Source organism: Zosterops lateralis (genome assembly GCF_965231275.1).
Source record: "Zosterops lateralis genome assembly, chromosome: 1".
Taxonomy (NCBI): Eukaryota; Metazoa; Chordata; class Aves; order Passeriformes; family Zosteropidae; genus Zosterops; species Zosterops lateralis.
In genome coordinates this window covers 55,159,581-55,177,237 of record NC_139762.1, presented here as the reverse complement: position 1 = coordinate 55,177,237, position 17,657 = coordinate 55,159,581, and the positions used below count along the sequence as shown (strand labels likewise).

Below are 17,657 nucleotides of genomic sequence, written 5' to 3'. Positions count from 1 at the left end.
CAGTTGGCAGATTGTTGTCATACTCAGTAGAACCAGATCTTAAACCAAACAACCAGCAATAGAAGTTGTTGGTCCTTCAAAACCTAGAGTACATGAGTGCTTGCTGAAATACCTGTTCTGTTGCATGGTATATGAACTGGCTACTTCCAATACTTCACAAATCACTATGAATCAAATACAGTCATAAAGAACATAAACAAAAAAATCATAGCAGGGAAGAACTAAAAAAATCAAAAAAGCAACCAGGAAATATCCACACATGACACATGAAGGTGTCATGGACACCTTCATTTCCTATCTTGGTGAAAAATGGTGGGGTTTCCTTTATGTGATTTTTTTAGAGAATATTCTTCCTTCAGTCTCACTAACAGATCTCTCCTGTATAATATTGTTTGGTGCCTGTATAGAAGGTGTAATATTAAGAGATAAGTAAGTAATATTCAACTCCTAATATTACATAATCATAGTTTATATTAATAGGACTTATTAATGGCTCTTCTATGAAATATCTATGTGGTATATATTTCTTTTGCTTAGTTTAAAACTGGGGGGAAAGCTTGTATGTTAAACTGAGATGGCTGCAAAAAGTGGTCAGGTTATTAGACTGTATGCCTTCAAGAAGCAGAAGCAGAATCTAAGATAAATGTTTGAATTTGAACCAGCCTAATAAAATGTTCTTGATGAAGAAAATCATAATTAGTATTTGCAGAGCTGATAGATGGGGATAAGGGGATATTATTTTGGGAGAAATAATAGGCTTTTGAGGAACAAATTAAAAAATTTCAAGGTTACATAACAAGGAGAGTTTATAAGACTGCAGTGAACCATCAGACCTATGATTTCCAGTAGACATATTTTATGTTTTAAAATCTCAGAAGTACATTAGCGGTCATGCTGATTTTCAGCCATTTATTTACCTGACGAATTTAAGGCCTAATGTGAAGCATAAAGGGAATAAATGTGATGGACACGAGTATGAAGAGAATCTCCAGATTTTGATCAATTTCTCCATTAGAAGAAGTTGGTTAATATGAAACTGTTGTCAGGTTTCACAGTTGTTTTTTTGATGGTGTCTGGTTTTCTTTTTCTGAGATTCATGTTTGCTTCTGGTGGTAAAACAGTGGGTACTGTTGGGGTACTGTTTAAAAGGTGGTGAAGTTGATGCTGAGACAACTTATTTCATTAGTTTGGAAGGAAAACAGTAAGTTAAAAGCTGGATTCTAGTCAAACTAATACAAGAAGCAGCAGAGGATCCATGAAAGGCTTTTGACTGTGTTTCTCACAGCATCCTCATAGCAAACTTGAGGACTGTGGACAGTGAGGTGGATTGAGAAGTGGCTGACTGGCAAATCCCAGAAGTTCATTATCAGTGGCAGAGTCTAGTTGGATGCCTGTAACCAGTGGTGTCCCTCAGGATTCTGTATTGGACCAGTGGTATGCACTTGTGGCCAAGACGACAGTGTAATCCTGGTTTAAGTTAGGAGGAAGAGCATTGCCGGCAGTCGAGGGACGTGATTCTGCCCCTCTACTCAGCCCTGGTGAGGCCACATTTGGACTGTGTCCGTTTCTGGGCTCCTCAGGAAATGAGAGACATGGAGCCTCTGGAGGTCCAGTGGAGGGCTATGAAGATGATAAAGGGATTGGAGCATCCCTCTTATGACAAAAGGCTGAGGGAACTGGGCCTGTTCAGCCTTAAGAGATGACTGAGAGGGAACCTCATCAATGTATTCAAGTAACTAAAGTAGGGGTACTAAGAAGATGGACCTGGGCTCTTGTCAGTGATGCCAACCAACAGGACAAGAAGCAGTGGGCAGTAACTGATGCGCAGGAAGTTCCACATGAATATGAAGTTCTTTACTGTGCAAGTGACTGTACTGGAACAGAATGCCGAGAGTGGTGGTGAAGTCTTCCTTACTGGAGATATTTAAGAACTGTCTGGACATAGTCCTGTGCAATGTACTCTGGCATGACTCTCCTTGAGCAGGAGGGTTGGATCAGATGACCCACTGTGGTTCCTTCCAACCTAACAACTAACAACAGTGAGATTAACAAGAACCTTACTTGGTTTTAAAACAAAACTATCAGTTTGAAGGAGGGGAGAGGGGGAATAACCTTTTTGTAGTTTGTTCAAGTCATGCCTAAATTAACATGAAGTTAGGTATCTAAATAAAAAAAAAATGGAGGTAGTATTGGATGGGACACTTAGGACTGTAATGAGAGCACTTCCTCCTGACTTCTACCCACTTGTTAAAATTGCATCAGGTTGCACAACAGGCAAAAGATGTGGAAAACTCAAAATGGTTGTGTCTAGTAATTTCTCTATTTACTTCTTGTATGTCAGTGTCACACTTTTAAAAGGAAAGGCTAATACTTTTTGTGAATCTCCTGCTTATGTCCCAAGATATACTTGTATTACTAGTGGAACAGATTTCTGCAAACTAGTTCCTAGCTGTCACAAGGATCTGTAAGATATATATATGTACAGACTCCTGCTGTTGCTGTTAATTCAGAAAAGATTGCCAAGATATCTGATAATTGCAGCATATCTGCTTAGAAGCAGCACTTAATGTGAAGTGATTATATCTTCTTTAAAACAGCACAATAAAGAGAGCTTGTTTGGTTGGGAAGTCCTATAGTGCATGCTCTAACATAGTATTTCTTGTTAAAAAGTGCTGTTGTCGAGAAAGATTGAAATATGGGTGTTGAAGCTATAGTAAAAGTTGTTTTAAGCTTTGTAACTCTTTTTTGCTTTGTTTTAATTGGTTTTTTTCCTCCTGTTCTTTCCTAAGGTTTGGAGAAGCAGTTAATGGAAATCTGGTGGTTGGTACACTGGCCTGGCCTTCTCCATGGGTTATTGTGATTGGTTCCTTCTTTTCAACGTGTGGTGCTGGTCTGCAGAGCCTCACTGGTGCGCCCCGGCTGTTGCAGGCCATTGCAAGAGATGGCATTGTACCATTTATTCAAGTGAGATTATTTTGTGTTCTTGTTGTTATAGTACTTCCAATGTAGCTTCTATTTTGTAAAAAACACAAAAAACAAACAAACAAACCCACAAAAAACCCCCATGCGTTATTTCTGCTCTTCCGGTAGAGTGTGAAGAAAAAATTTGAAGCTCAGTTCTATTTGTGTAGAATAATAGATCAGGCTATTGTACCACAAGGTTTGAGCTTCATTATTTTTGTGCAGTGCAATTTAATTATATTTGTTTTTACACATAGAAGTTAGTGATTCCAAACTGAGAATATAGTATTCTATAAATGGAAATAAAAGAACTAAGAAGCAACTAATAACTGAACTTCTAGACTCTAGGCTGTGTTTGCTGTTTGTATTTTTGAACAGAGTTATTTAATCTCACTGTGGAACTGCATGAAACTTCTCATGTTGCAGAGATGAAAATCTAATTTTTATTCATTTTTATGAGGTAAATGAAGTCAGCAAAGATGTAACAATAGAATTCTATCCCATGACTCCAAACATGAAGATTTGTTCCCACATCTCTGCATTCTCTGTTTTGGGAGGAAATAAATCAGATTTTTTTCAAAGTAAGGGAACTGGCAAATAGAAGATGATGAGAGAATTCTTTCTGGGCTGCTTCTGCAAAACCTAGACAATTACACTTGAGTTAAAAATAAATAAATAAAATTCCAAAACACAATAGCATCTGGAGAGCAAAGCTGTGATCTCTATGGTGAAGTTTGGAATTTGAAAGCTTACCTTACCTCAAGACTTGCAAGACTGTGTCTCTGTGACAGGAAATAAATACACTAAGTATGCTAGGGTGGAGGGACTGAATAGTGGTGGAGTTTGATTTGTCAATGGAAAGGGATTTTTAATGCAATAAGTTGTAAGTTTTGGGTAGTAAAGAGAAAGAAAAAAGAAAAATTTACTTTTGCCTGTAGCAAAAATTTCGTAGAGAGCAGTTGTTATTGTGATTACACATCTTCAGAGTTAGACTTGAAAGGAATGAAGAATCAAAAGGAAGGATTTGTGGTTTGGGGAGTTAGAGAAAGAAAATTGAAGAGAAGCAGGATATTTAGAGGGATTTGTGCATCCTCAAGTGTCTTGCTGTTTTGGAGTGATATGGCTACTGCATGGACAATCAAGGAAATGCAAGGAAGTTATTATAGAAGCAATAGTATGACATATTTAAGTAAAAAACCCAAAAGGCTTGAAACATGAGTAGAAAAAAAGGGGGATTTTAATATTATGGTAGGAAAATTGATGGACAATAGGAAGCTAAAAGAAGACAGCATGGAGACTGAATGAGGACCCAATTTCTGTAATTGAATGGCAGAATATGAGGGAGAAAAAATACCACTGGAACTTCAGGCAAAGCATTTTTCCATCTGTCACCAGTATAGCTATATAGAATTCTCCACAAAGGAAATTACCACATGCAAGACAGTTTTTGGTAGTCTCTGTGCAGGATCATAGTCTTATCTAAGTTCTCTTTAAGGATCAATATTATGTTAACAAGTACTGAATTGTACAAGTACCTAATTTCTATGTTACAAAAAATACCGGTCTAAACTATATTAGCTTTTTACTAGGCATAAATCTCTATGCATATGGTTTTTAATTTTCCTAAGATTATTTTAACAACCACTGCCATTGGACTTTAATGTTACATTGTCATTGCTTACTTTAGTAAGCATACTTCATATTGGAAATATGTGTTTTGCAATTTTAGTTTTGGCTTTTCATAGTATAGATTGCATCATTTTCCTTTTTAACTTATAACTAGTTTTAGTTGCAGTTAACACTAAATAAGTTAGTTCATGATTTGCACCATAGTTTATTACTGTATATGACTTTCCCTAATCTTACTGTAAACTTGAATTGAACTAGATATTTGGTCATGGAAAAGCAAATGGAGAACCAACTTGGGCTCTGCTCCTCACTGCTTGTATTTGTGAAATAGGAATTTTGATAGCCTCATTGGACAGTGTAGCACCAATTCTATCAATGTAAGTATGATTGTGCTGTTTTGTGTTCTTCAGTTATATAGTTTTTTCTTTTAAAATTAATTAGGTAATTATTTTTCTTTTTGAAATAATACATGTTAAGCTTCATTTTCTAGCAAAATTATATTCCTATTTGATCCTGGAGATAACATGAAACAACGATATGTTTTGGCCTAATTTCTAGGCACAAAAAAGTTTTTCCATGACGGAGGTCTGGAATGCTAATAAAAATATGATCAACTTTAAAAATTTTGGATTTTAATATAACAATTACTGCTATTTTAGGTCAAGTGCATCTAACAGAGACAGACAAAATTCAATATTTTAGAATATGATTAGAATTTTGTTTTATTGACTTTGTTCAGAACATGATACTATCTGAGTTACTATAGAAAGAGGAGAAAATTAGCTCTGTCCCAGCCAAAAATGATACACCGTTATTGTCAGTTATTTGCCACATTTGTCTCCAAAAATACATGTTTGAGACTTTATATTATGGTAATACCATATTTTGAGGCCTAACATTCTGTAAGTAATCGTAATGTATGTCTTGTGTTCTCTTGGCCACTGTGAACACAGTGTACAGGAAAGTGGACACCTTCCTTCTCTTTTTTGGATTGTGTTTAGATTTTAATGCACATCTGTCTAGTACATTTCTCATTAGAAAATGCTCTTCCTTTCTTAACAGGTTTTTCCTTATGTGCTATATGTTTGTAAATCTGGCTTGTGCAGTTCAGACGCTTTTGCGAACTCCGAACTGGAGACCTCGTTTCAAGTATTACCACTGGTAGGGAACATTTCTTCATTCAGAAGGGTTGAAACTAACTATACAGTGCTAAATTGTTGATTCTTGCAATAATAAAACAAAATCTCCTTTACTGACTTAAATGAGTTATGATTCATGCACTCAATAAGAGCATAATTTGTTTTCATGTGTTTAGAATGACACCATAGTAATAACAGTGATCAGGAAAACATGTGGCGAATATAGATGGTTTGGAAAGGGGTTACAGGATGGCATTTTATTCTGATTAGAAGCCAAGAGATCTTCTGTGTGAAAATGAGGATATAAACCCATAAAATCTGCCTTATATATATATACTTAAGGAGAACTGGTGGAAGTGTTCAGGAAGGTTAGGATTATTTTCATTTTGGTTATGCAAAAAATACACAAACCCAAAACTTCTACAGAAAAAATCTCATAAAATATACATCTGTTGGCTCTTCGCTGATGTGATGACTGGTTTTAAAATATGCTTTGGGCATTGCACTTGATAACTTAGGTCAACCCTTTAAAAAGTGAGTAAAGATCAATAATACAAAATGTGAAAATGTGGGGTTTTTGTTTAGTCTTTTTTAATGGGTTAAGAGTTTAAACATTTCAAACTAAGATTGGGAAACTTCTTGATTTTTTTAAACTATATATTTAAAGTACATAATATAATTAAAATAATTCTTTTGAGAAATTTTACTGCTGAAATGACCTTAATTACTAGAGCATTTAGTAGATAAGCTGATATGATTCAAGGATGTAAGAGTTACTTATGATTTTTCCTTTTAAAGAATTGAGTGAAAATTAAATGTTGTGGTTTTAACTTTGAAAAAAAATTGTTTGTAAATCTCCTCAGTAGTTACATACTAGTTTTGACACCTAACCCTCCAAATACATACATTTGGCAACAATTCCTTTTTATATTTTTCTCAGAAATGTCAGTGAGGCAGCTGACTCACTGTGTGACTACTTCTAGCCAAAGCAGGTGTTGGAATGTTCAGCTGCAATTGAGATGGCATTTTATTTTCTGAGTGAAAGTAGAGTCTTAGATTAATTCAGGCATAAAAGAGTAGCTATTGTTCTTTTACACTAACTACGAGACTGATGTCTTCAGAACTGGTAGAAAGCATTTCCTTACTTTAAAATTGAACTCAGTGTACTAAAGTACCAAACTAAAGGTACCAAACTAAAGGTACCAAACCAAAGTTGACTATATTGACACCCTGTTAATATAGTCAAAGTTAGCTCTAATTTGGAAATTGGGTGAAAATGAATTTGGGAGGTTGTATATGACTAAAAGTATACACAAGACTGTCCATTTTGAGGTGATTTACATCTATATTTGATAAGCGTGGGTAAATCAGACATATAGACTTAAGTTTGGAAATGCTTTTGTAATTTTTTCAGCTTACAGTCATTCTCTCTTTATAACCTTTAAAAGATTGTTTTCTGTATTTTATTGACATGTGTTATCGGCCAAGAGGCTGTCCATAACAGAAATGAAGAATAGAATTGACAAGTCAAACTGAATTTAAACTAATCAACTATTTTTGCTGGAAGCAACAAAGTTGTTTATTACTGTTTGAATTTTTTTTTGCTTAAATTCAAATCAACACTAATAAGTGATAATGTGTTTTGATTGAAACCGATCTTATTTGGAGGTAGTGGAGTTTCAACACTGACAAATGTAGTAAATCTATTGTTATTTCTAATTTAGATGCATTATTTATGTCACACAAAGATTCTGAATGCAATTTTTTCATATAAGCTAAAATTGGGACAGTGTATTTTTTATTTTATAGTAGCTAAAAAATAGCCTTTGAAGGAGAAAGGCCTTTCTGGAAGTTAAATAAGAAATTAACTCTGTAGAACATTTGCATGCCTATTTAAAAAATGGAAAAAAATGGTTTCTTTTAGGACTCTTTCATTCCTGGGGATGAGTTTATGTCTTGCCTTGATGTTCATTTGCTCTTGGTACTATGCTTTGATTGCCATGCTAATCGCAGGATGTATATACAAATACATAGAATATAGAGGGTAAGACCATATATCTTATTTATTCTATATTTAATATCTTTACCATTAAGCAAAAAGCTCTTTTGTATAAAATAGATACAACTGAAGTAATAAATTTCAGAGTATTCTTTGAAACAAGGTAAGATCCGACCTCTGTTAAGGGTTACAAGTTTTCAGATTTGAATTTCCCTGGAAGCTCTGTTACAAACTTTTCAAGAGCAAGAACTGACAGAAATAATATCCAATATATCTGGGAAACTCTCATTGGAGCAGAGATGATGGTGTAAACTTTTGAACTTCAGGAACATTACCTCTCAATATCAAGCAGCAGCTATTACAGAACTATAAATTATTATTACCTTGTGCAGAAGTTCAAACTCTACTGGTTTTTGTGTGTGGACTTGATTACTTTCTAGAATTAATCTTCGAATTGCAACATACATTGCACTATATGCATTTGTCAAGAAATAGTCCTACCTGTAGGACATGCTGAGCAATTATGAGTCTTAAAGAGCATGCTGTGTTCATAAAAAAACTCCAAAAAATGAAACCAGCAAACAACACCAACCTGCCCCCCCCCAAAAGAAAAAAAAACCCTAAACAACATATACAAACACTACAGGTAATTATTATCACTAAATGTGCATGCTATCCCTTTCTAATGAAAGATACCCTATGCTGAAAGAAAACAGTAAGATCTTGGAGCAGAAAATTGAAGCTAGGCCACTTGTTTGGATGAGTGATTAAGCACGGGTCTTAAATGGATCCATTGGTATAAACTGCTCCATCTTTTAATATCTCCATTTCCAGATTAGATGCTTTCCTGGATTATAAAATCTCCATTTATTGGGCTAATGATAAGGAAATTAATTTCCCAATTTTAGTGAGGAAGTTGGATCAGATCAGTTCTGCGTGCATGTGTGTATATATATATATAGGTGCTTACATAAGATTAGGCATAATTCCAAATTCATATATAAATTCTCCAAACGTTGGCACATACCAGGACATGTACCTTGTTGAAGGAGATGCTTTTCTAGAGGTAGCAAAGTTCAGAGAAAATTCATGAGTGAAAATCAGGGGGAGGGAGGGAGGCGGGCAAGGGAGATGGACCCCTTGCCATTGTAGAATCCATTCTCCTGACCACTTTCAACCACCCATTTTCTAATATTGGAATTTAAAGGACTGGAAAATGTAGGGAGACTGAAAATGGTCAGCAGAATGGGTGGAGCTTTAGGCTTTCTGCGAGAGAAGCTGGGAAGGAAAGAAAGTTGAGAAGGCTGTAGTGGTGATGTTGAGGACAAGACAGATTATACTAATCCACATGAAGTCAAGTTTCACTTGCTAATTTTGCTACTTCAAAATAATTCCTTGTAAGAATCCTTCACTTATTCATTCCAGTGCTAAAAAGCAGCTTAAGTAGCTCTTACCATTACAAAAATGCTTCTGAAGTATGAATAAACTAGACTATAGTAAATATTTATAAATATGGAAAAAATTACCTTGAAGGGGCCTGGAACTGTTTCACCTTGGTTAGTCTTCAATCTTGATTTAAGTCTACAAGACAAGGTTTTTTCATGCATTCATGCAAAAAAAGAGTGATAATTTTTTACATCTATTATTCCCCATGTGAGAAAAAAATACTGGATTTGTATAAATAAATGGGACCGTATTAAATTAAATCTCTTTTGTATCCTGAAGAGCGGAAAAAGAATGGGGTGATGGAATCCGAGGGCTGTCCCTGAATGCAGCTCGCTATGCTTTACTTCGTGTTGAAGATGGTCCTCCTCACACCAAGAACTGGAGGTAGAGTCCTATGTTTTTTGGAGGTCACTTAATTCTTGAAATATGTAAATATATTGGAAATGCTGCCGGTGAAGCAGTAATGTAAAGATAAAATGAAACTCATTTGGGCTTGTGCAATTGACAACTTGGGCATGGCAGTGATGTCATTACAATACTTTTATTTTACTGAAATGGAATATAACTTATGGTCAGCATCTAACCAACTTTGCTAGAAGTATGGGCAAACTAAATTGAACTTAAATCCATATGGTGTTGACATGGTTTTCGAAAATGCAGAAGAATTGTAATGTTTGATTATTTATAGACTTTTCAGATTCAAAGTAACAATCATCATTGAGTCTCACTGTCTCTACAGAAGAAACACTGTAATTCCATAAGTACAATATTTTATTTTTTGCTTTTGTGTATGTTGCCTCTTAAATACATTGTACAGATCTACAGAGTACCCTTTTTTGTTTAAATTCATTTTTGTGGTATTCTTTTTTATATAGCTTCGTTCAATAGTAGCACTTTCTAAATTGCTTAGATGCCATTTAAACAAAATCTCACATTTTACTGTAATGGAGTTAGGTGTCTACTACTCTTTTTTTAACTTGTTAAATTTAATTTTCCTCAAAGCTAACATAAAAAATTACTTAACATTTAAAAATTAAGGACATTTGCACATTGTCACTTCTGATGAATGTAATGTGATACTTTAATTCTAGTCACTGCTCAGTGATAGTACCATGGTGCATGCACATGCCGTGTTCTGTTGTCCTTCAGTATAATGGTATTATTTTACCATTTTTTGTGGGGCTGATGAACTTGGCATCTCAGAGACACCAATGTAACGTAGTGCTGACAATCCTGTCAAATATTTGACTGCTTCAGTTCCCAATAATGTATCTTTCTGTTGTGTCAATGTAATTGCTGGAACTGAAGCATCTTGTTACATCTTAAACTGTCCCAGTTTTGAGATGGGAAGTATGATCCAACTTGTCATCAGTCTTTTGAATTTGCAGCAGTGTCAGGAAAAGGATAAAATGTTGATTTGGAAAAAGTAGACTGAATATTGATTAAAGGGAATAGAGTGTATCCTCATCTAGTATGCAGTTGAAACTGAACTTTGGTTACTTTTGGTATGATTAAGGGGTTGCCTGTCCTTTTGTGTGGACCGATGCAGGTAGAGGGTTGGGTCGTTAAGAACATAATAAAAATTCAGAAGGATAGCTGCGAGTTCAGTACCTGGCGCAGGTGTATTCAGAACAGTGATACAAGACTGGGAAGCTGCTCTGGTAAAAAGAACCTGTGGTTCCCAGTAAATAGTAATCCAGTGGTATCTCTTGGCAATGGCATGCTGGGCAGTATTGACAGGAGGATAGATAGTACCTTGAAAAGTAAATACATTGCGAAATATTTCTTTTTGTTTAGCACTCGTTAGAATACATTTAGAATATTTCGTCTATGTTTATCTAACGTGATGTATCGAATAGATACAACTGCAGATGATGGTTGGAGCACAGGGGCATTTCTCCTCTGGGGAGAGGCTAAGGGATCTATGCTTATTCAGCTTGGAGGCAGCTGAAGAGAACTCTAAAAGCTATTGTAACTAACCTACAAACATGCCAAACCTAAAAGAAGGTTACTAAGAAGATGGAGTAATATTTCAAGGATAGGCGAATAAGAGAACATGATAAAATAATTAGCATTGAAGAGATGACCCAGAGGTCTGTTTCTAGAGGTCTTCCAAATCCAACTGAATAGAGAAGTAAACAATGTGATGTACATTCATTTTAGTCATTTCAAGAAGCAGGTTGCACCAGATGACATTGGAAGTGATTCTATAATTTTCTAGGTAAAATTGATCTTTAAGGGAGATTTTCAAAATGACATTGTGATGGTTTATCTATTCTGTACATGAACTGTTGTTGCTATTGCAAATTATGGCTTACCTACTTACGAGTTGGCTGTTTTCCATTGAATTAAGCAATTAATCTGCATTTTATTAATTGTTAATTTTCATTTTCCAGTTCTTCCTAGTGAATCTCTGTGTGTGCACTAAACATTTTTTTCCTTTTTTGGCAGACCTCAGCTTTTGGTCTTGTTAAACTTGGATAACGAGCAGTTAGTGAAACACCCTAGATTGCTTTCTTTTACCTCTCAGTTGAAGGCTGGTAAAGGACTGACTATTGTGGGTTCTGTGCTTCAGGGAATCTACTTAGATAAATGTGTGGAAGCTCAGAAAGCTGAAGAGGTACGTAAAAGAGATCTTGCAAATACTTGTAATTTACATTAGTATTCAAATGTTGAGTCTGGATCTGGATAACTCATACATTGAATGAAAACACACTGTTGTAAAATATTGGATAAAACACCTATTTTTGCTTTCAGCACAATCAATGATTATATGAAAAGAATGGATTAGTGTATGTAGCAAGATGAAATTTTAATAAAATAATAAATTTAATAGATTTAATAGATTTATAAAATTTTCTAATAGGATAAGTCAATACTGATACTTCCTAGCTTTTTCTTTAAAACTGAGAGCCCTGGGCTTACAATCAAATTACACTAAAAAAAAATTAACCCTCAAAACAAAATGAAAAACCCACACAAAAAACCCAAGCCCCCTGCAAAAACCACAACCCACCCACCCCCACCAAACAAACACCAATTTTTAACAAATTATCTCATTAAGATAACAGCATATATTTAACAAAAAATTTAATGTTTGAGTAACAAATGCAAATGTTTGACATAATGTCATCCTCATGATATGATTTTCTACATTCTTCTTGAAATACATAACAGAATTATGATTAGGAGTAGTCTTTGCTGAAAAACTGTGAACAGGATCTTTCTTGAGATGCTTTATTTTATTTTTCTATTTATACCATATCTCCAGAGACAGTAAGATAGGTATGAAAAAAAATAGTAAGTTGTCTTATAATTTAAAATGGTGTTCAACTATGCTTACAAACACAAGTGAATTTAGTTTCAATATTTCTTTAATAATAATACTTGTTTTTACTTCCCTATGCAAACTCTCCTACTCCTGTCTTTATAGGGTAAGGAAAGGTTTGGAGAAAGTATCATGTTTTTTATTGTATTGAATAAAATATTCAATTGTATTTTATTGTATTTTATTAAAATGTCCAAAAGTAGGTTTTGATTGCCATTGTATCTTCCATATTGGTCAATTTCTGCAGTGTTGTTCAAAAGAGTACCAGTTGCTATGTCTACTATTTTGATCTAAGTAGTCTTCAAAGCTGTTTTTAAAAACCCCCTCTGATTTTTTCAGACCTGGTATCTCTTAAATAGATGAGCATTTAAAATCTTGAAAAGGACTAGCTAACATAGCTAACTGCCCATTTCATCACAGTTTTCTTTTCTTCCTCTTGGTTTTCAGGCTTATCCATAGTGTTTTTTAAAATAACAAAGTATAAAGATAGATGGCTTATTTGATATGGCATGAAAAGGTTCCAAGATACCAATTAACTTGAAAACAAGTTGAAAAGTCTAGCCATGCTATATTGTGAAAGTAGTTGTTACTAAGCTGTTCTATCAACATGTATGAGTAGAAAACAAGAAGAAGAGTACAAAATCAGGCCTATGAAATAAAACAGAAAAAAAAAATCCTTTAAACTGAAACTGTTTACCCACCAGAATTTGAAACATTATTTGTAGATGGTGTAACTTGGCTGTTTTTCTGAGAGATGGAAAATGAATGAGTTAAAGGGAGGCCTAATCCATGGGTTCTCTAGAAAGTCAGACCTGGTGTTAAGATTCAGGAAGCTATTGCTTTTAAAATGGAAAAGAAGATGAATTGTAAAAGTTTCAGCATCTGCAGGCCTCACTGATTTTGGGAAATTTAAACTAGAAAGAGTTTCTAGGAGACCTGTAGGAAAAAAAGATTTCTTCTATCTGTCTTTAAAAATCCCCTTCTGTTTAAAATGATAAACCCTCAGTGTTGATGATTTGTATTTCTTTATGTGTAATTTTCCTCTTGCAGAATGTAAAGGTCTTAATGGCTGTAGAAAGGACTAAAGGATTTTGCCAGGTTGTGGTTTCTCCTAGCTTCAGAGATGGAATATCCTATTTGATTCAGTCAGCTGGTCTAGGAGGAATGAAGCACAACACGGTCCTGATGGCATGGCCACAGTCATGGAAACAGACAGAAAATCGTTTCTCATGGAAAAACTTTGTTGGTATGTGTTTATTGACTTTTTCATTTGCATTTGTAATTCAGCTGTGAAACTGATGTATTTTTTGTGTGGAGAAAATATGCTACTGAACATCTGGTGGACAATTGAGTACTTATTTGTAGTGCGTTTTCTCAGCCCTATTCAACCACAGGTTTGCTTTTTCTTCTTCTAAGCAGGTTGGTCACTAAAATCAGTGTCATGGTTTATGAATGCTACTCAGCAATTTAGTGCTCCCACTGAGACTTTCCAAACAACACTGCTGCTTGCTTGCCCCCCTTCCTCCTCCCCTACCCCTCTTGGGCTGGGTTAGAGAGAAAAATTGGAGGCACAAAAGGTAAAGATAGAAAGAAGAACAATTTACTGAAAACAGCAATGAGAAAGCAAAATGAGAAGTAAGAGCAACAGTGTTAATAACAAAAAGTATACAAAAGAGAGTGATTCACATGCAAAAAATGTCCACAATGGAGCTTGACTCAACCACAGCCATGCCACCCCAACCAGTCCCTCTGGCTCAGAACTGTTGCCACTCAGCCATTCCTTCTGGCTTTGAACTGGCCCCATGATTATTCAACCAGAGGAAACCCTTTCTCCTTGGAAGAGCCTCTCTTACCCCTACCCCTGGCAGTGACCTGAGTTGGTATAGAATAACCCCTGGGTCCTAGCCATGCCCCCTCCTGGCTGTTGCAAAAGTTAACCCTGTCCTGGCCAGAACCAAAACATTATCCACCCCATATTCTCTTCCATTTATGTCATGCCCAGATCCTACACCTTCCAACTTTTATATATATATGTGTGTGTGTGTGTGTGTGTATATATATATATGTATATGTATATACACACGCACAAACAAGTATCATTTCCACAGTCAATATCCATTCCTCCAAGATGTCTCTTGGAGTTCATTTAGTCCATGGCTGTGAGTTCTATTTAAGTGTCTTCCAGAGCAGGAGGGCTGGTTGCAAGCTGCATCAGGAGCTTACAACTGGTGCATCTGTCTTAGTCCATTCTCGTTGTCCATGGTTAAGTCCACTTCTTGATCACAATCCCATCAGTATGTTGCATCTCTTTCCTGATGACCTAAGATATCATTGGGCCACTGAGCCAGAAGTAATTCAGCCTATATTGTCAGTTCACATCCACTTGAGAAACTTCATTCTTGGCTGCCCAACGCACTTGTCTGTTGTTGCAACGTACTTCAGTAACCTGACTTTTGAGTATGTGTGCATCTACACAGCATGCTTTTACAGCCAAATTCTCTTCCCAGTCAGCGGTCTTGCCACAATCCAGCAGCCCAGGTGGCTTTACCTCTGTGCTGCCAATGGGTCTTTTTCCATAGTTCTAGCCATCCCCGCAGAGCATTTGCTACCATCCATGAGTCAGTGTACAGCTAGAGCATTGGCCATTTCTTTTGTTCAGTGATACATAAAGGAGGGTTTAAACTTTGGAATTTAAAAGCAAAATCCTCGTATGAAAACTAGGAGTTCTTGATCAAGTGTCTTGTTTTCCCTTACAGATACTGTACGAGAAACAACTGCAGCTCAACAAGCACTTTTGGTGGCTAAAAACATTGACTTATTTCCAACAAATCAAGAACGTTTTACTGAGGGAAACATCGATGTGTGGTGGATTGTTCATGATGGTGGTATGCTGATGTTGCTGCCTTTTCTCCTTCGACAGCACAAGGCAAGGACAACAGAAAATGGCTGGGATTTAATTTTCTAGCACCGAATGGTTCTAAGCGTGTCTAATTAAATACTCCTTCACCTTGTTCAAATTATGCATGGTAATAGTAATCACAGTGTTACAAACTGTTATAATGTATCTCTTTTTATTGTAGGTTTGGAGAAAGTGTAAAATGCGTATCTTCACCGTTGCTCAAATGGATGACAATAGCATTCAAATGAAAAAGGATCTTCAGATGTTCTTGTACCACCTTAGACTGAATGCTCAAGTGGAAGTTGTTGAAATGGTTTGTTACTACATATTTTTAATTTGCAAATGGGACTAAACTTGGGAAAGCAGATTTAGCTTTTTTCAAATAAAGGGATATTAGCTCAAATATAGAAATTGAAAGATGGTAGTCCCACAAAGAACAAGAAGTTAAGCATCATTAACTTACCATGTTACAACGCTAGTGTGGTAGTGAGTTTAATGGGTTTGTCAAGTAGAGTTTGAGATATTTTATGTGTTAATTCTTACTTTATTTATAAGGACTAGTCCATAGAGCTGGTTCATTCAGGGAGGAAAAAGCTTGAATTTTTAGCAAGCAGTGAAATGGAAGGCTGAATGTGCTTAATCTAATAAGCTATGACATATAATATGAGACAGGATAGATTTGTCTATGTCTCCAGCTGCTGTAAGAATACCTCTCTAGAGTAAGGTGATGACGGTTGACTGAGAGACATGGACTCCATGGGTTGTGCACATGAAGCTGTTTATTGATACACCTAGCTGAGTTTATATACTTTCTCATTATATAACAAGTAATATTGCCAAGTACATTGCTTAAGTCATGCCTCTCACTAACTAACACAGGTATGTGCTATCTTATCTCAGTTCTGCTTGCTAAGCACGTATCCTACCAAGCACATCACTGTCTCTTACATTCCTTTCTCAAACTTCTGCTTTTGGTTGCCAAGGCTTGTGGTCTACTAATGCTAACATGTCCATTTCTGTCATGAGCTGAGCAGTGCTCCCAGCTCGGCTCTTTAGCTGTATTCCCACAATAAGGAATTCCCAGGCTCCAGTGAGAGTTGTTCTTGGCATCATCAGCCTCAGCCAGCACTGAGCAGCAGGACAGTATAGCTACAGTTTCACAAGTCAAGGTAGTGACAAAATGAATTTTGTAAGTTTTTTCCTTTTTTAATCATGGGTCATAAACTGTTTATGAGAAAGGACAAAAGCTATACTCTGTCTAGGCCCACTTTTTTTGGAAACCAAGGATGTAATTTCCAGCACTTAAAGATGACTAGCATAATGTCCAAAGTAAGACTCATGGGAAAAAAAAAAAAAAAAACAAAAACCAAAACTTTTACTTGTTCTGAAGTGAGATGAGGATGAGTAAACTGGACCGAAACTTCTACCATGACTAGTTTTTAGAATCACCAGAACGTACTAAAAGGTTTATCATGCTAATCAATCATAAAACAATTTTAAGAATTGTTTTAATTGCTTAAGAAAAAATTACTTGTGAAAAATCTACTGTTCTTTGCTTAGACTACTAAACATAAAAGTCTCAAATGTGGTGGCATGTACAGTTGAAAGAACACAGAGTGCCATGAGAAGGCTCAGCTTTGGTTGAATTTTAAGCAGAAGACAGTATAGAAAGTTGTGTTTGTTTCAACTGGGGTAGAGTTAATTTTCTTCATGGTGGCTGGTATGGGGCTGTGTTTTGGATTTGTGCTGAGCACAGGGCTGATAATATCAAAATGTCGTTGTTATTGTGAAGCAGGGCTTACACGGGGCCAAGTTCTTTTCTGCTTTTTGTACTGCCATGCTGGCAAGGAAGTTGAGGGAGATTGGGAGGAGACACAAGTTGGCACAGATGTCCCAAACTGACAAAAGGGGTATTCCATATGACATCATGCTCAGTATATTCGTTGGTGAGAAGAGGGAAGAAGGAGGGAATGTTTGGAGTGATGCCATTTGTCTTCCCAAGTAACCATTATGCATGTTGGGGACTTGTGCATGGGAAGCTGTGAATTAATACCTTGTTTTGCTTTGCTTGTGTGCACAATTTTTGCTTTTCCTATTAAACTGTCTTTATCTCAACCCATGAATTCTATAGCTTTTATCCTTCTGATTCTCTCCCAAATCCACTTGTGGGAGAGTGAGAGTCTGCATAGGCCTTGGTTGCTAGCTGGGGTTAAACCACTACAGAAATACAAATTTTTCTTTTCTTCTGTGGATAAT

General features: G+C 35.9%; 1 protein-coding gene across 1 annotated transcript in view; it reads left to right on the top strand.

The window, feature by feature from the left end:
- LOC310909146 (solute carrier family 12 member 7-like) overlaps nucleotides 1-17,657 on the top strand; it is a 56,962-nt gene that overhangs the window by 27,670 nt on the left and 11,635 nt on the right. Inside the window, exons 11-20 of the mRNA XM_083860711.1 lie at nucleotides 372-429; nucleotides 2,790-2,964; nucleotides 4,849-4,967; nucleotides 5,653-5,751; nucleotides 7,654-7,773; nucleotides 9,454-9,558; nucleotides 11,626-11,794; nucleotides 13,553-13,748; nucleotides 15,259-15,428; nucleotides 15,583-15,714. Coding sequence (XP_083716837.1) covers nucleotides 372-429; nucleotides 2,790-2,964; nucleotides 4,849-4,967; nucleotides 5,653-5,751; nucleotides 7,654-7,773; nucleotides 9,454-9,558; nucleotides 11,626-11,794; nucleotides 13,553-13,748; nucleotides 15,259-15,428; nucleotides 15,583-15,714 — 1,343 coding nt within the window. The remainder of the gene's footprint in view (nucleotides 1-371; nucleotides 430-2,789; nucleotides 2,965-4,848; nucleotides 4,968-5,652; nucleotides 5,752-7,653; nucleotides 7,774-9,453; nucleotides 9,559-11,625; nucleotides 11,795-13,552; nucleotides 13,749-15,258; nucleotides 15,429-15,582; nucleotides 15,715-17,657) is intronic.